Source organism: Dermacentor albipictus, chromosome 1, assembly GCF_038994185.2.
Source record: "Dermacentor albipictus isolate Rhodes 1998 colony chromosome 1, USDA_Dalb.pri_finalv2, whole genome shotgun sequence".
In the NCBI taxonomy this organism is placed as follows: Eukaryota; Metazoa; Arthropoda; class Arachnida; order Ixodida; family Ixodidae; genus Dermacentor; species Dermacentor albipictus.
This window is the reverse complement of record NC_091821.1, coordinates 187,916,937-187,934,981: the sequence shown is the minus strand read 5'-3', so window position 1 is coordinate 187,934,981 and position 18,045 is coordinate 187,916,937. Positions and strand designations below refer to the sequence as shown.

At 46.8% G+C, this 18,045-nt stretch overlaps 1 protein-coding gene across 12 annotated transcripts in view; it reads left to right on the top strand.

Moving 5' to 3' along the window:
* The window catches only part of Caper (RNA-binding protein 39-like protein Caper), an 84,579-nt gene that overhangs the window by 35,480 nt on the left and 31,054 nt on the right, over nt 1-18,045 (top strand). For all 12 annotated transcript variants that reach the window (XR_011511023.1, XM_070530655.1, XM_070530654.1 and 9 more), the window contains one exon: nt 14,767-14,881. Coding sequence is in view for 11 of the 12 variants with exons in the window: in XM_070530655.1 (XP_070386756.1) it covers nt 14,767-14,881 (115 nt within the window). In the remaining variant the exon portion in view is untranslated. The remainder of the gene's footprint in view (nt 1-14,766; nt 14,882-18,045) is intronic.

Genomic DNA, 18,045 nt, shown 5'->3' with positions numbered 1-18,045 from the left:
CAATGAAAGTATGAGCATAATCCTATGAAGCTGTGAATGTCCTTAACTGAGCACGGAACAGTGAAGTCTTGCACGGCTTGAACTTTAGCCAGGTCAGGTTGAATTTCATTGGCGTTTACAAGTTGCCCGAGAATGGTTAGTTCACCATGACTGAAGTGACACTTTGACGAGTTGAGCTGAAGTTTTGCAGCGCGATACACAGCAAGGGCAGTCGTGAGACGCTCAATGTGGATTTCAGAGGTTGAAGCAAACACTATTACGTTGTCGAGATAACGTAGGCAGATAGTCCACATCAAGCCTCGGAGAAAGGTGTCCATCATTCTCTCGATCGTTGTTGGGGCATTGCAAAACCCAAAGGGCATGACTGAATTGAAAAAGTCCATCCGACGTAATAAAGGCCATCTTCTCGCGATCCTTCTAAGCAATAGCGATCTGCCAGTAGCCCGGGCGGGGATCAATCAGTGAAAAATATTTCGCCCCATGTAGACAGTCAAGTGGGTCATCGATACAAGGCAGTGGATACACATCCTTCTTGGTGATTTTGTTCAGGTGGTGATAATCAACACTAAATCTGCAGGTTTTGTCTTTTTTCTTGACCGGAACAACTGGTGAGGCTAACGGGCTAGTGGAAGACTCGATGATGTTCTTCAGCATCATTGCAACTTCGCTTTGAATGATAATGCTCTCTGCAGTAGCCACGCAGTAGGGGCGGCGATGGACGGGACTTGCGTCACTGGTGTGGATCTGATGAGTGACTATGGCTGTCTGGCCGAGTGGGCGGTCATCGAAATAAATGATATTGCGATAACTAAACAGAATACACCTAAGGTCTTCAGTTTGAGCTGGAGAGAGGTCGGTAGCAATCTTTTTATCGAAGTTGGGGTAGGGTGACAAAACTAAACAGGAACATGTGATAATGGGGCTGACAGAGGCAGCAATAGTGGGCGTGAGTGAAAATATCTGGTACTTGTGCACAGGTGTCAGACGAGCCACTGCCACATTACCGGGAAGAACATGTGCAACCGGCCCAAAGTTGAGAAAGAGAAGCCAAGTAAAATTATCAACAATGGTTACCACGGTACGTAGGAGCAAGATGCCATGTTGTAGAACGTCGACAAGCGGAGAGACGATGTAGTCGCCATCAGGAACATGTGGTCGAGCATTAAAAGGTACAGCAGTAGCGGCTTGAGGCGGCTACCGAGAGAATTCAGCAGAAGACAGGGACCGATGATGTGCATCAGAAACAAAGTAGCTGTTGGAAGGTACAACTGCATGACATCTGTAGTGTAGTCTATTAGGGCAGAATGGGTCGAAAGAAAGTCCAGCCCTAAAATCAGGTCGTGTGGACAATGCTCTAACACAATAAATAAGATGGTGGTTTGATAGCCTGCAATCATTACTCATGCTGTACACATGCTGACAACCGGTGGCTTACTGCCATTGGCAACTCGTACTGTGCACGGTGTGGCAGGCATGAGGTCTTTCCAAGTCTTTTGTGAAGGGCGGCAATCATTACAGACATCTGCACACCGGTGTCGACAAGGGACTTGAGTGGGACTCCATCCACCTCAACGTCTAATATACTTCCAAGGGTAGGCAATGGGATCAGAGGATTTGCATGCTGGGTCGTTGATGCAGCGTCATGTCTGGGAGCCGCACCGATTAGTTTTCCTGTGGCACGAACGCGGGGGAAGAACAACAGCGGGCCTGTGGTGAATGAGACCGATGACTAATACCCCTGTCACGCGGGAAGCTTTAATGTCATTCGAATCAAATGGCATTCGGTGCATCAAATGCCATTCTGTCTCTTGCGGTGCTACACAGTAAAATATAATGGCATTCACAAATGATAGCAATGACGATCTGGAACCAAATTTGTGAAATTCAAAAAAATTTTGTGCCTATTAAACGCGTTTGAGAACTTTTGCGAGTACTTTTAAAACGGGCGATAACATTTTGACACCAATTACTCACAGCTAAAAGCACTTCGATCAACACATTCAATGTGGCTGACCACCACGACAAACTCCTGATGCAAAGAGTAATAACGCTTGAGCACAGCCTGTGGTGAAAATATCATCACGGCAAAAATAATTATTCCTTTTTATAAGTCTAAAAAAATATCTTCTGACTTTGCTGATGCACGCATTATTTTTTCGTGTCGCGTGTTGCTGTTGTCTATCTGGGGTCAAGAGTATACATTCGGTTCGAAATCGAATGCGAATGAGTTCCCCTAATTCATTCGATGGCAAATGTGATCCTATTCGAATGACATTAAACTTTCCTGTGTAAATCCTGATTAGTGGGATTATATGCGAATGCCATTCCATTTGAATGACATTAAATCTTCCCGTGTGACAGGGGGGGGTATGGGCGATGGTGACCTGCTGGTTCAGAAGGTCATAGGTACGTTGTCGGTATTCATAGGGGGAGGCACAAAGAAACGGGGGGCACCTTGATCTGGACGGTCAGACGGGAAGCTCCACCTAGGGAGCGTTGACCAACGATTGTGGCAATGACAAGCGATATGCCCAACACGCGAGCAATTGAAACAGTTTGTTCTGTCGTCCAGTGTTCTCCAGTCAGCCAGGTTACGACGGCGAGTTGTAACCGCTGAAAACGTGGAAGCAGTGGCTGGGCGGAGCTGGACCTGACTGACAGCGGCATCACAAATGGGGCAGAGATAGGAGAACTAAATTTGCCATCTCTTGTCTGAGAACAGCCTGTGTAAGCGAGATATAAGATGCATTGTCTAGGAAATGCCGATGAGGAACAGCTAGAGGCGTAGCTTCGAGCTCGTGATGAGTTAACCACGTCAATTTTTCTTGTCTGGACAGAGGAGGTCCACGGGGCTGTTTCTCACACGAAAACATCGAAGCTGTATTTGGTAGCCTGTTGAACTGCTGCATAATGCGGCGACTCTGCATCAGTTCAAAATTGCGGCACACTCGATGATCGCATCCACATACCTGCCAACCCTCCCGATTTGCCTGGCAGACCCCCGATTTTTTACTGAACTTTCCGATTGTACGATCACTGTCTTATATCTCCTGAAAAGTGGTCTCTGTTCGTGCAATAATGGTTTTTGCGAAACCAGCACCGTGGAATGTACAGACACATCGTAATCGTCAGCATCACCAACAACAGCTGCACTAGCACCATCGGTATCATAGACTAAACAGCCGATTATGGTGCCTAGTAAGCTGACCAAAGCCAGAGCCAATGTAACTCCTGTATTTCATGCAAGCCGTCCTCCATGGCGCATCTTATTGCTGCTGCTTGTGTGTATGATTAGTGTTGGCTAGGCTATGTGTGTGCAGTACACCGTGTAAAGTTACAATCCTCGTGTGGTGCTTGATGCCATGGCGCTATCAAAGCCCAAGATAAGGTATTTGCAGAAGTTTTTGCGATGTTACACATATGAATTTCCGTGCTTTTGGACATCAAGAAAAGAACATTTTGCATTTTGTACGTGTGCATGCGACGTCAGCGTGTCTCACGATGGCAAAGGTGACTTGAAACTGCATGTTTCCATGGCGAACCATGAAAGCGGTGCGAATATAGTATGACAACTGCGACAACAGTGTCATACGTCTGGAATGCCTGTTTACGGGATTCCTCGTCGAACACAACCTACCCCCTTAATGCCAGCTACCATGTTGGGCCTCTTCTACGGAAAATGTTTCCGAAATGTGACGAGGCGAAGCATTATGAATGTGGATGCAACTCTGAAACGCAACTCTGAAGAATGCGGAGGTGGCCAACCTGAAATTTATTTCACAGGCAACGCTCTTGAGTCTTCGTTTATTCAGAGTTTCCCTCAGCTGCTGCGCCGAGATTCCAATGAGTCTGCTGAAGATGCTTTAGATGCTCTTAAAGCTGAGTTTGCCACACTACAGGCGTACAGTCTTCAAGAGGACATTCTGAATGAAAAAAGGTGGGACATGCAGTGGTCTATGGTTGGGAAAATTAAAAATACTGATGGAAACATGTCTCATCAAGTTGCTAAGGGGATGCTCGATTTACTCGTGATACCGCATAGCAAGGCAGATGGTGAGAGGATTTTTAGCACAGTGCAACCCTCCAACATCTGCTGCTAGTGAAGGGCAGTCAGTCTGGGCCATGTTTTAAGCAAAGCTACTCCGACAACTTTTTAAAGTGAGCAAAGTCTGGTACTGCAAAGTCTCTGCAAAAGGACTCATCGAACACCGCCTGACAGTTGAACGAAACAACCCCGGTCCCACCGGAAATTAAAACAGTGACTGCACCCCCCCCCCCCCCACCTTGCGTTGGCGCGAATAAAAAGGCCCCAGATTTTTTATCTCGCCAGGTTGGCAGGTATGCATCCACCGAGTCATAGTTCTTGCCAATAAGCAGGTTGAATGCATCATCTGCTATGCCCTTCAGGATGTGTCTAATCTTGTTATGTCTTGTTCGTGTCTTTGTCATCTTTACAACAGAGCGCGAGGACATCTTGAATATATGCCACGTAAGATTCTGTCAATGTTTGAGCACAGGTCGATAGCTCCTTCTTTGCTGCCAGCTGACAGCCTAAAGGCTTTCCAAAGAGGCCTAGAAGCTTCTGCTTGCAGACGTCCCAACTCGTTATGTTGTGTTTGTGGGTCTTGTACCATGATAGTGCTGTGTCTCAGAGATAGAATATCACATTCGCTAGCGTTAGTGTTGGGTCCCACCGATTATTTTTGCTTACATGCTCATACCAGGAAACCCAGTCTTCAATGTCCGTACCATCTATGCCATTGAAGGTCCCAGCGTCTCCCAGCTGGGACAACACGATGGAAGTCATAATCTGCGGCACCATAGGTGGGCGGTCGGTCATTGTGGTGCTTTGGCTGTTGATCATCGTGTCAGAGCTCATGCAGGGACTGCTGCAGAGCTCCGTGTTGGTACCCCGCACGTCCACCAAAATGTTGCGAGGTGGAGACAAGCACGAATGTTGTTTATGCAAGGCGAATGCTGAAGGCACCAGCTGACACTAGAACACGGTGGCTGAAGCTCCCCAGCAACAACACTTCTTCGTCATCATCTCTTGTCTCCATGTCCTGTTCTGCATCGCGGCAATATTATGTTGGAAATAAATTTTTTTATTGGAAAAAAAATTGACCGACGAGTATGATACTTCCTAATGAAAATTTTGAGCACAGCTGTGTACATGTTTTGAAATCGCGATGTATTGTGGCAGACAACTTGATTCTGAATGACAGGGTCCTCTAACAGCAGCACTGAGCCTCTGTGACAGACGAAGCACTTCCACCAGTTGTGTCGCTCATTGTTCAGAAAGAACTGCCTTTGTATTATGATTTATATTGTCGTATGGTAGTGGTAGTGGTAATATTCACAACAGAGTTGCGGAGTGGGGTTCTCCGTTCCATTCCAACTCCATTCCGGAGAGTGGAGAGCCTTTGTAATTCCACTCCTTTTAACTCCTTGAAATGGTGAGAGTTGGACGGCACCCACTCTTGTAGTCACTTATCTGGAACATTCCATTTTTCTAATTCCAGTGAAGGAAATGCTTACTCTATAATTGTTTACTTCTTGAGCTTGCATACTTCATAACAAGAAAACTCGAGGTGGGAGAATATAGACTTTTTCGAATACGAATAGTAAGTATTGAATATAGAATAGTGAAACAGATATGCTTATATTTAGAGCACAAATATTTATTTCAGCATAGGTAATTCCATAACACACTTGCAGTTACCAGCGAAAAATAAACTGCTGATTATATCATAGGCAATAAATAAGCACACAATACAGTCTACACTCGTTACAACAGACTCGCGTACAACAGACTTTCGGATACAACATACCATATATCAGCCTTAATTTTTTCTACATATTTTATCAATGCAACGAAGTTCGCTTTTAACGGACTGTGCTACAACGGACTATCGGCTATAGCGGACGAAATTAGCGTCAATTTTTTTCAAAATCTGGCATATAAAACGGACTTTGGTCGTGTCGACATGGGCTGATAACTGACTTGCGAAGGTCAGCCAATGATCGCGGCTCAACATTACATGGGCGAGAGAGGAAGGCGGGGCAAAAATTCGGCACACTGTCTTCTTTCGCGCACAAGGCACAGGCACAGCGAGATCGAGAGAGAGCAGGTTATACTCCGGTGGCTGCTGCTTATGACGTGGCTGCGGTATCTTGAAAGTGATCTGCGATGTAAACAAAGTGTGTGCCCGTGCGGGCCTCATCTTCAAGATGATCTGTGATGTGGACAAAGTGCGCCCAGTGCTGGTAGCTTCGTATGCGCTGTGTTTTTGACGTTCAGTTCGTGTTGATCCGATAGACAGCACGAAGGTCAATTCACTTGCTGCTGCCCTTATCTTTCTTAATTTGCTATCGTAATCGATGCTTCGCCTTTCGGCCGAAACTGTGACTTTTTTGTTTGTTTTTTTACTGGGGGTGTCATCACTCACTCTTTGCAATAAAGTTGTTAGACATCGCAACAAAAGCCGGGGAAGTGAGGTGTTTTGGACATTACGGACTTCAGATAAAACGGACATTTTTTGTCGCATTATCAGGGGCCGTTGTAGCCAGAGTGTCGGGTTCGTCGGACGATCCTACCGCTGTCAAGCAGATATAGGACTCGTCGGACTACCTCGCCGCTGCCACCATTTGAAGGAGTCGGAGGTCGTAGATGAGGAACTCGGTTAACAGGATTTATTTACTGGATTAACATATTTTAAGACAAGATACATAGGCAGTCTAGCGCGACTCCCATATGGAGCCCGCAAGATTAACATTCAGCAAAACAGCATTCGAGCACACAGCTCACTACTACATTTTGGCATAACATCGAGCACTCAGCTCCTTACGACGAGCACGACATGAGCACGAGCACGCTCTAGCCGTCGGCAAACGCTGCTTATAAGCCTCCGCTTGACGTCATAGTTCGACGTCATCGTTCGGCGTGGACGGAGCACGAATGGTCGGGAATGTGCGTCCAATCATGGTAAACTTGCCGCCGCCCCGCAGTACAGCCCACACACACAAAGGCTAACACGTTCGAGCCTACACACACAAAGGCTAACGCGTTCGAGGGCTTTGTAGAACTCTCGGTACAGCATAGCCCGCGGTGTCGTCGACCGAGGCCCTCGCAGAACTTTGCGCCGTCCCGGGTGGCGCGGCGGCGCACCACATTCCAGAGCTGACCGCGCGCCACGTGGCCGCCTGTCATCCGTAGTTCTCAGAAGGCGCCTCGTCTGGGGGGGTTGGAACACGCGCAGCGGGCTGAAAGCTGGCACGTCGCCACCCCCGTACGGCCATTCCTAACAGCTCCTCCATGGCCCGGAAAATCTCGCCTGGCCAGTGCTGGCAACCGCTGGGCAGGAAGAGAATGGCTGGCGAGCAAGATGACGGCTTTGCTCTCTGCAACCCCTGCGTACTTGGAATGCCTTCAACCATCTCACAACAACTGGCACAGAAGAGTCGACCCGGCAACACAATACCGCTCAGCGTTCAAACGCCCGGAATTAGCTGCTAACCCACCAGGCCTCCTATCACAATTTTCATGCAAGTCACTCAACTGGGAATCCCAAATTTTGCCCCAAAATTTCGTGCCACCAAAGCGAGCGTTCACGTTCCTCCTGAGTTCGACCAAACCCGGCCGTCGCGCTGCTCAAGAGTAAAGGGTTACGCAGAATTAAACCGAATGCTTTCAAACACCAATACTCAAACATAACTCCAGCAGCCTAACTTCGCGAACAGCCTGTTACTACCCTATCACAGTGGCGTACTTATCTCATGTACTGCTGCCACTGAACCGTCTGGCCAACTCTACAGGTACGTCATCACAAACGCGCTAAGTTTGAGGTCCCTATTCCGAACTCGTGCTTGCATCTTACAAAGTTTTCATCACGCTGACTCACATTTGTTCCTTTAATCCACACAGGACACGTTCCTTAAACAACCACTCTTGCGTAACTTACGCAACACAGAGGAACCTTTGAACAAATGTGTCTTTTACTAACTAGCTCTTCGCACGCGTACTAGAGAAGTCAGAATACGGCTGCCCTCGACACACACGAGCAACCCAGTCAAAAACCTTCTGCTTCCTTCCGTCCGCACAGGACACGCGCTAATAGACCTAAGAGCTTTTCTCAGTGCAAATCACGCACTTACTGAAAATTTACGCGCTTAACCTTAAAATTCAAAAAAACACTTAAAAAGAAAGAAGGTTAAATAACACACACGCACGTTACGATAGGCCTCTCAACGATAACCTTGACCTTCAGGTTACTCACATACACACAAAAAAAGAAAGCCTATATACTTATTAGTGAACATCTCGCGAGACTACAGGTTTACATAAAACGCGTCTTTCAAATCACGGAGCTTCTCAAACGAAAACACAAAGCTCAAACCTTACATATTGAAAGAACTCCTAGTCCCAAATCGCGAAAATTTGCAAATGTTCAAAAATAAAACAAAACACGTTTCACTTCTGTGGAAGCTCTCTTGGCTTCCCGTTCCCGATGGCTTGCGACTGACTCATACTTTCAGCCGGACCCGTGGTGGTCGCACTTTACAAGTTACTCTGGCTACGGAGGAACAACAAAAGGGCTGACTCACTATGAGCTCCCCCAAGACGTTACGGTCTCCGGCCAATTTGCGTCCTCCCGCCCCGCTTTCAACAGGACCTCGACTGACCGCGTCGCTACTCCCCACCTGGTCCCGTCTTGCCACCTTGCGCTTCTTTGAACTGCACGCTGAGCTTCGAAGAGAACGACGGAACGACGAGGAATTTGACTGCCCCGTGCCCTTTGTCCGCGTCCGTGCAGAACAAGCTTCTCGGTCCCCCTTTGACCGGTGGCTCGAACTTGTTCGATGCGTCAACATCGTCCGTGACGACCGCACCTTTCTTTTCTCCGCGCCCTGCCTTCTCGCGCTTGTCGCCGTCTTTGGCTTCGCTACATTAGTCACCGCATTCCGATCTTTTCGGCGCTTCTTTCTGCGGCGCTTTCTCCTCGAACTCTCTTTCATGCCGTCATCTCGCGCCTCGTGCTGGCCGTTACACATCTCGTCGGCCCAGATCGGTCTCTTACCCGCACAGTCTGATTGATTTTCATTTAAATCAACATTATCTCTGCCTCGACTGGCGGACAGCTCAACCGACTCTGGCACAATGCAGCAGGCTTTACTCGAGTTAGACAACTCGCACTCTTGCGAACTGCCCTCTACTACATTGCCCAGCGCACGCTGTGCATCGGCACACAGCCCGTCGGTATCGATCGCTGTCTCACGCGCACAGTCCGAATGATTAATAACTGAATCATCCCTCTCTAGGCTACCTAGACTGGCGGAGAGCCGCACCGATCCCTGGACAATGCAGTTGTTCTCTAGTGAGCTACGGGGCTCGCCATCCCGAGAACTACTCTCAACTGCACCGTCCAGCTGGCACTTCTCTTCTGCACGCAGATCTGACTCGACATGGGTGCTCGCGTCTGTCAAGTCAACAGTACCCTGTACCTCGCTAACGACCTCGATACCATGAGATGCGACGCACACACGCGGTAACTGTGTCAATTTGTTCGCAGCTGGCCTAGCTGTCTCTACAGTCCTCTGTTGGCACAGCACCTCGTCGCTCTCACTCTGGCCTTTAACGGCCTCTGCTGCCACTAAGGCATCGTTAGCTGCTAGCACTTCGAGTTCACCTATGAACATGCTGCTATTCTCACAGGTACTACTACTCTCGGCTTTCGACTGAAATCTGCTGTCGACATCCTGCCACTTTCGCTGCGTCCAGCCTACAGATTTTTCAAGCCGCTGTTGACTTTGTTCGATTAACTGCTCGAAACCTTCAATCTTTATGGTCAATGCCTCAATGTACTGCCTTCTTACTTCTGTTAGGCCTTTTTCCTGTGAAATGCTTTTCAGTTCCTGCCTAGCTTCTTCCTGTTCTTGCTTAAATTCTTCCTGTTCCTGGCTAATTGCTTCCTGTTCCCGCTTTTTGCTTAGAATTCGTTTGCCCATTTGTTCTATGAATTTTGAATCATTGTTGCTTTCTAGAATTGCCTTACGAATTTCTGCTTCCGTCAAGTCCTCCTCTACGTTTACCTCGATCTCCTCACACAACCACAACAGGTCAGCTCTCGTCAAACACATTGGGACCATGGTCGCTACTTTAAGCTTTGGTTCTGCTGTCACACAATACTTGTTGCGATACCCACGCAAATCAAAATACAAGTAAAAGATCCCCAGCGAATCAAATCCAAAAACACAGTGAAATTGAAGCCTGGTAAATCTTACAGCCAAAACCAAACGCTTACCCACTGAAGCAGCACCATATCACCAGTCCTTCCCCGCCGTATCCAGTCAGTTGCAAGAGGTGGTCGCCCAAGTCGCCTCCAACTTGATCAGGATGCCGGTCGGTCACCATGTGCCAACGTCCGTCAGCTGCCGTTGTTGTCTCCCGAGTCGTAGGCCGATCTAGGAGCCGTAGTCGGATCCCTCCGCTGCCATTCAGTTGTCGGAGTTGTCGGAGGTCGTAGATGAGGAACTCGGTTAACAGGATTTATTTACTGGATTAACATATTTTAAGACAAGATACATAGGCAGTCTAGCGCGACTCCCATATGGAGCCCGCAAGATTAACATTCAGCAAAACAGCATTCGAGCACACAGCTCACTACTACATTTTGGCATAACATCGAGCACTCAGCTCCTTACGACGAGCACGACACGAGCACGAGCACGCTCTAGCCGTCGGCAAACGCTGCTTATAAGCCTCCGCTTGACGTCATAGTTCGACGTCATCGTTCGGCGTGGACGGAGCACGAATGGTCGGGAATGTGCGTCCAATCATGGTAAACTTGCCGCCGCCCCGCAGTACAGCCCACACACACAAAGGCTAACACGTTCGAGCCTACACACACAAAGGCTAACGCGTTCGAGGGCTTTGTAGAACTCTCGGTACAGCATAGCCCGCGGTGTCGTCGACCGAGGCCCTCGCAGAACTTTGCGCCGTCCCGGGTGGCGCGGCGGCGCACCACATTCCAGAGCTGACCGCGCGCCGCGTGGCCGCCTGTCATCCGTAGTTCTCAGAAGGCGCCTCGTCTGGGGGGGTTGGAACACGCGCAGCGGGCTGAAAGCTGGCACGTCGCCACCCCCGTACGGCCATTCCTAACAAGAGTCAACTTTATAATTGCCTTAAGAGAACTGCATGAATAGCTGCTGAACATCTTCAGAGCCTGATTGCAAACAAGCTGTCCTATAATGACAGGCTGCTGTATGATGTACTTTTCAAAACGCCCAGTAAATGGTTGTTTAAAAAATGAGAAGTTGAAAAAATAAAGAAAAGGCTGCTCAAGTATTTATGTGCCATGGACACAATAAAGGGCCTGTTATAAGGAAAACATCACTTTTTGTAGCGTAAAAGACAATAGTGCTACCTGGCTAGGCTGCAAGGAACACTAATTGGCAAACCAGAAGAAAGAATAACTGGTTGTTATGTAATGGGTGAGAAGAAGGGGAACCGGGTGACCCGATTTTTGTTGGTCACAGTCATACAAAGCAAACAGGTAATGTAAAAAAGTAAAGCACACGAAAAAATATTTATAGTATTCAATTGAAGTGTAGAAATTTTGAGCTAGAAGGAAACGAAAGTGTAAGAAAAGACATGTTGTCACTGGTGGGAACGGAACCCAAAACCTCCGCATTCCGCACTCGTTGCACTACCGATTGTGCTATGGCATAGCGTTTCCCACGGCCACATTCTTGGGTATTTATGTATGTGTACAAGATCTAGCCCAAAGAGTGTTAGCCAGGTCCACGCTTCTGACACGAAACTGAAAACAAAGCTAAATGATTTTGTTTCTGCATTGCTATGAAAACTTGTTTTTCTTATGATAATTTGGATACTTTGTGGGTGCAGGGGAGAACAGTGACCCGAGTTTAACAGCTTGTTGCAAAATATTTTGTTAGTTTCGATATTCGAAAATTAAGAATGGTTAATTTTTAAATATTAATCGTATTACACACTAACTGCAGTCAATGGCCAATTTTTCAGACTCCCTAGAGAACGTGAAAATGTCTGGAAAATTTGGCAGTTCAAAAGAACGAATGCATGCCTTTAACTGCCCTCAAGGGCTCAAATCTCCACAACAATGTCTGAAATAGCTTTAAAGGCCTACCAGTACAATTATTAGGTATTACAGTGCTCATACTGTAACAGGAGACAACAGGTGCGCATGTGTATAATTAGGAACACGTGTTATGTCCCGTAACAGTGGCCCCTTTGCAGTCTTGGTATGCATTGTTGCAATACATTGTATATACTTGACCGATAACAAAGCTGTATTGCAACAAAGCTGATTTTCAGGAACCGACATGCAACGCTTCTAGGCCCTTGCTGTGCTTTCTACAATTTGATGACGAAGGCAGTGTTGGCGCCATTGTCATTATCAACACCGGCGCATCCTTTAAATGGAAAACTCTGCACCAAACAGTAGGAAGCTTGATAGCGAACATCAAAGCAGCTAGGTGTACTGACTAGCCAGCATATTGGTGTTCGATAACGTCAGTTCAAGGCTGCGAGATAATCAAAATGGCGCCGGTGGTGGCTTCAACGAATGCAGTTTTGTACCTGCGGTCATGATAAAAAGTCGAAGCGAAGGGTTTCAGTGTCCCGTGACTTCAGACATGCTTGTACATTGGCTCTAAGGGGTACATCGCAATGCTGAAAAATGGTCCGAATTATTAAGGTTGTCCAAAAACTCCGTCATTGAGTGTATTCATATTGGAAACTTCGAATATCCGCCCGTCCTGTCAAAAAAACTTTATTTTTTTTTACATTACAAACAAAGTTATGTACAGTTCTTTTGCACAAGAAACATACTTTGTGGTCTGTTAATTTGCCTGCGCATTGTTGCCTGTAACATCTCTAATATCTACTGTTTTTAAAGAAACTATTTCCTTATTATGGTTTCGGCAAAAATTTGCTCAGCTTATGTGCTGTGAAAGCGATCATGAGCCCACAAAAGCTTTGTGCAAATTCTTCAATGGTATAACATGTGCCTGGTCAGTTTAGTAGTCGGTTAAGGGACCTTATTTCACAAACACATATAGAAGATGAGTAATCAAGACAATTGCACACATAACTAGACAACGAAACACAAAAACAACCTAACATGAATTTTATTTATTTATTTTTTTCCTAATAGCTTTAACAAAGGTATGTTAGCTTGTTCGGAGTAACAAATACGTGACGTGATTGCCAAATGCGAGGGGCATCCAAAAGAAACCGGAATAGTGCTGCGCTGGGTGGAGCTACCGTAGTGCATATTTATGATGAGGCAAGCGTTGCGCCATTCATTTTGAGTTCATTGCATTCACTCGGTGGCTTCTCTTCTCCCAGGAAGGTTTTCTCCAGGTACAATGAGTTTTTTTTCATGAAATCAGTTTCGCACGTTCTTCATTTCTTCTCTGATGGTCCACCTAAGTGAACAGCATATGGCTATGAAATGTTGTTTCTTGGTCGGGAAAGATACCGTACAAACTGTTGAGACTTACAAGGATGGTGCTATGGGAAAACTTCAATGTACGAGTGGTTTTCTTGGTTCAAAAAAGGCTAAATGTTCATTCATGACAAACCTCGTTCTGGACGTCTGACAACTTCACGAATGGGTGAAAATGTCGAAAAGGTTCGGGCGCTTGCGTTTGAAGACCGATGATGAACCATTGAAGAGTTTGAGAAGTTATCAAGTATACCTTCGAGCTCAGTTCAACGAACTTTAGCAGAAGATTTGGAAATTAAAAGGGTCGCTGCGAAGTTTGTGCCTAGAATTTTGATAGACGAGCAAAAAGATTGTCAAGTGGAAGCATGCCGTGCTTTGAAAGAACAGCTCCAAAGCAGTCCAGACTTTTTTTCCAAGGTTGTTATTGGTGACGTGACATGGTGACCAAACATCAATCAAGCCAGTGCAGGACGCCATTGTCACTTTGCTCCAAAAAACATGCCATGTGAAGCCAAACAAGACCATGCTCTTTTTTTTTTTTTTTTTGATGTGAAAGGGGTAGTGCATTCAGAGTTTGTTCCACCAGGTCAGACTGTTCATCAAGCTTTTTATTTAGAAGTACTGAAGAGATTGCGTAACAGTGTGTGACAAAAGGTGCCTGATTGGTGGAAGTCGGAGTACTGGTTTTTCTACCACAATGCACCAGGTCACACAGCCATCTCAGCGGGCCAGATTTTGGCAAAAGAAATAGCATGACTTCCTTGACCCCTTATTCACCTGACACCGCTTCCTGCAACTTTTTTTTTTTTAGTCAAATGAGCATGAAAGGACTGAATGCTAGGACAATGAAGTGAAATTATATTTTCACGGTGGGCGGTGGGGGAACCCTTGTTCTGATGTAATTCTATGTTTCTTCGTTTATTGGATCTAACTGCTAGTACATTTAGATGGAATATTTAATACTGTAAAACAGAAAGTGGGCACCTGAAATAGTCAACACTGCATAAAAGTAAGTTACCACCTCATTATAATCAGCTGTTGAGTGTAATTATTACAAGTTGGTTGCGGAATCTAGGTAGTACAACATTCACTTGCTTTTGAGGACTGAAGCAAGTAGAGTCAAAACTATGTCCTATATGTAGACTTGGCCAGGATGTCCTAGAATTACCCTTTTTGGCTAGCTTTGTATTGTTGTAATCTTTCTTTCTTTAACCAAAGGTAGTAAGCCTAAAAATGTGCAGTAATTCAGATAAACTTAATTTTTATTTGATGTATGTAGGGGCTTGGATGACATCACACCTGAGGAGCGAGACATGCGGACGGTCTTCTGCATGCAGCTTTCTCAACGCATTCGTGCACGGGACTTGGAGGAGTTTTTTTCAGCTGTAGGCAAGGTGAGGCAGTTTTCATATCTTCTGCATATCTTCTGGAATTCACTCTTGTCTTATATGTGCTCCTGGAATGCAATGTTATGGTGAATATTGCCTGTTGTGGACATGACCATAACAAGTGACATTTCTTGGGATGGCAAGGTGTGGCTGATCTTACGGAAACTGCTGTATGTGTGAAACCAATTTCTTTATGTACAGTCGCCGACCGTTTATTCGGACCTCACGGGGACTGCGAAAATGTCCGAATAAACAGGTGTCCGAAAAAGCAGATTAAGAAAAAAAATTAAATCCTTTATTTCCACGCACTTATTCAGGCGTGGCAGTAGGCTTGGAAGAAATAGTGAATGCGCCGTTGCACGCTGTTCTGTCTACGCCCACTCGGATAAGCCTGAATCTCGGAGAGAGTCGTACGGTCACTATTAGCCGCTAAAACCACAGTCACTGCTTGTACACGCTCCGCATGCCACGGCAGCGCAGCACATGGTGCGTCATCTTCCGACTCTGAGTCATCGTCCGGCGGTGCAGCAGAAACCGGACGAATGAGCTTGCCGTCGTCGAGTTCTGCGCATGTCAATACAGCAGTGTCAGCACCTATGAAACTGTCAAATGAGACGGTGTCCAGAATCGCAATGCAACCACTGCGCAGGTCTCGGCAGAACATTTTCCGCGTCAGTAGGGAGCACATCGGAAGTCGACAAGTCTTGGGCCTCCCGGCAACCGCTTGCCGGCATTGCCCAGCGCAGTCTGCGCGGGCACTGTCTGCGCCATTAGACCCTGGACGCGATGTTTACGTGTGCCGCGTTGGATCACCGAAACCTCGGCACAGAACACAAAGCAAACACCACCGTGCCGACACCAGTCGCACAAACGAAAAACTCGGCCTGCTCGCAGCGCCTTGCGCGAAGAAACAAATCAGCTGCTGGATTGTCTTGACATGGCTTACTAAGCTGAAACCGGAACTGCTGCAGAGCCACTCTATCTAACCAGGCAGAAACGATGATGATGAGCGGGGATTTCCAGTAGCGCCACTTCGTGGGACAGCAAGGAAGCTCCGTTCAAAACAAAAATGGCGTTCAACAAGTCGAACCATGCACCGGTCAGAGTCAGTGCATGGTGCTCTCGACCGAGTTGGCTCAGGGAGTGTCCGAAAAATCAGACGAGAGGTTGCAAGGTGTCTGAACTTTCGGCAGTTGTTATACATTATGGTCTATGGGGAGAATGGCGGTGCCGCGAAGCTGACCGAATAATCGGGCATGTCCGAATTTTTGGAGTCCGGAAAATCGGTCGGCGACTGTACTCCACAATCCTATCTTAGGAACTTCTTTTACGTTGGCAAACCTATTTTCAGATTTCTTGAATGTGCGTACATGCCTGCCAACTCTCCGGAATTTTTCTCATAGCACAATTTTACTAATGTTGCGTCAAGCTTTATGAGAAATAGGTTGTTTGCAAAAAGGTTTTGAAAATGTTTTAAGGTGAAGCTTCCAAAGATTGCAAGTAGGCAAAATCGGCAGCAGCAGTGTTGCTGTGATCTGAAGGCAGTGTATTGCTTTTCAGTTTCTACTGTTGTTCTGGTACAGCCTATGCTCATGGACAAGCGTACAACAGACTTTCAGATATAACGAAACATATTTCAGCCTTGGCTTGTCCTACCTGTTTTATGAATGCAACGAAGTTTGCTTTTAACGGACCGCGCTACAACGGACTATCGGCTAAGCGGACGAAACCTGTGGCAATTTTTTTCAAAATTGGGTGTATAAAACAAACTTTGGCCATGTCGACATGTGCCGACAACTGACTTGCGAGGGTCAGCTGACGATCGCGGCTCAATATTGCGCACGCAAGTCAAGAAAGCAGGGTGAAAACGCGCCGCCTTTGAGGTGAGAGAGAGGGTGTTCTACTCTGGCAGCTGCTGCTTACGGAACCGCCACCGTGTCTTGGAAAGCGATCTGCAGTGTGGACAAAGTGCTTGCCCACGCGAGCACCGTATCTTGAAAGCAATCTGCGACGTGGACAGAGTGCACGCCTGTGCGGGCGCCATATCTTGAAAGCGATCTGCGATGTGGAGAAAGTACGCCCAGTGCCAGTAGCTTTGCGTGCTCTGTGCTTTGGACGTTTAATCAATTTGCTCGCTGCTGTTGCTGCGTTTATATTGCTTAATTTGCTGCCGCAATCTATGCTTCGCCTTTCGGATGAAACTGCGATATTTTTTGTTTTGTTTTTTACTTTGGAAGTTCTTCACTCACTCATTGCAATAGAATTGTTAGACATCGCGACGAAAGTTTTGGAAGTGAGGCGTTTTGGATATTACGGACTTCAGATAAAACGGATGTTTTTTGTTGAAATTATCCGGGTATATTGTAACGAGAGTCTATTGTATTTTGATAACTGATGACTATGTCCATAAGTATCCCACAAAATGTATGAGCTAATAGCAAGCTTTGATGAAATGCAGGCTACAGAAAACTTTGCTATAACGAAGTTGAGAAATGCTTCATTGGGTCCATTATTACATGTAGTGCAATATGAATCCCTTTAAGAATTTCAAGGGGACTTTCACTTACTTCGTTATATCGATTATTTTGTTGTATCCCATTTTGTCATGATGAGGTTTTAAATGTATTATGTCCTCCCTCCCCCCCTTATAATGTCCACAGATTTGATTTTTATGAATTTTAAAGTTCGTAGATTGGCAGGTATGAGGTATGTAAAGGATGTTGCCAAAGGCATGGACGCTGAAAGGTCATTTCCCTTCCTAGAATTGTGGGAGGTCGCCGTTTTCGGGCTTAGCCGAGAGTAAAGCCAGCTGGGCGCTTTGGTAATGAGTCGGGAGACGCTCTTTGACGGCAGATAGCCCGCGCCGACGCGTCGGGACATTTTAACCTGTCACGCGTGCGGGCAAAGCGTCGTTAGGGCGTCAATGGTCATGCCGGGGGGGTACAAAGCGGCAGCTTAAAACCCGAGGGATCGGTGACCCGACGTGCAGTCTCTTGAAAGGTAGGCTGGCACCACCGAGACAAATCCATTGGTGCACTTAGCTTTACGGGCCCGCCGGACGAGACGAACAATGCACAAGACAGCATTGTGAATCGGCGGGCGCACGTCGGCAGGGGTGTCCTTTGCGGCACGCAGTGCGCGATGGGATTAGTTAAGGCGCAAGGACGGGG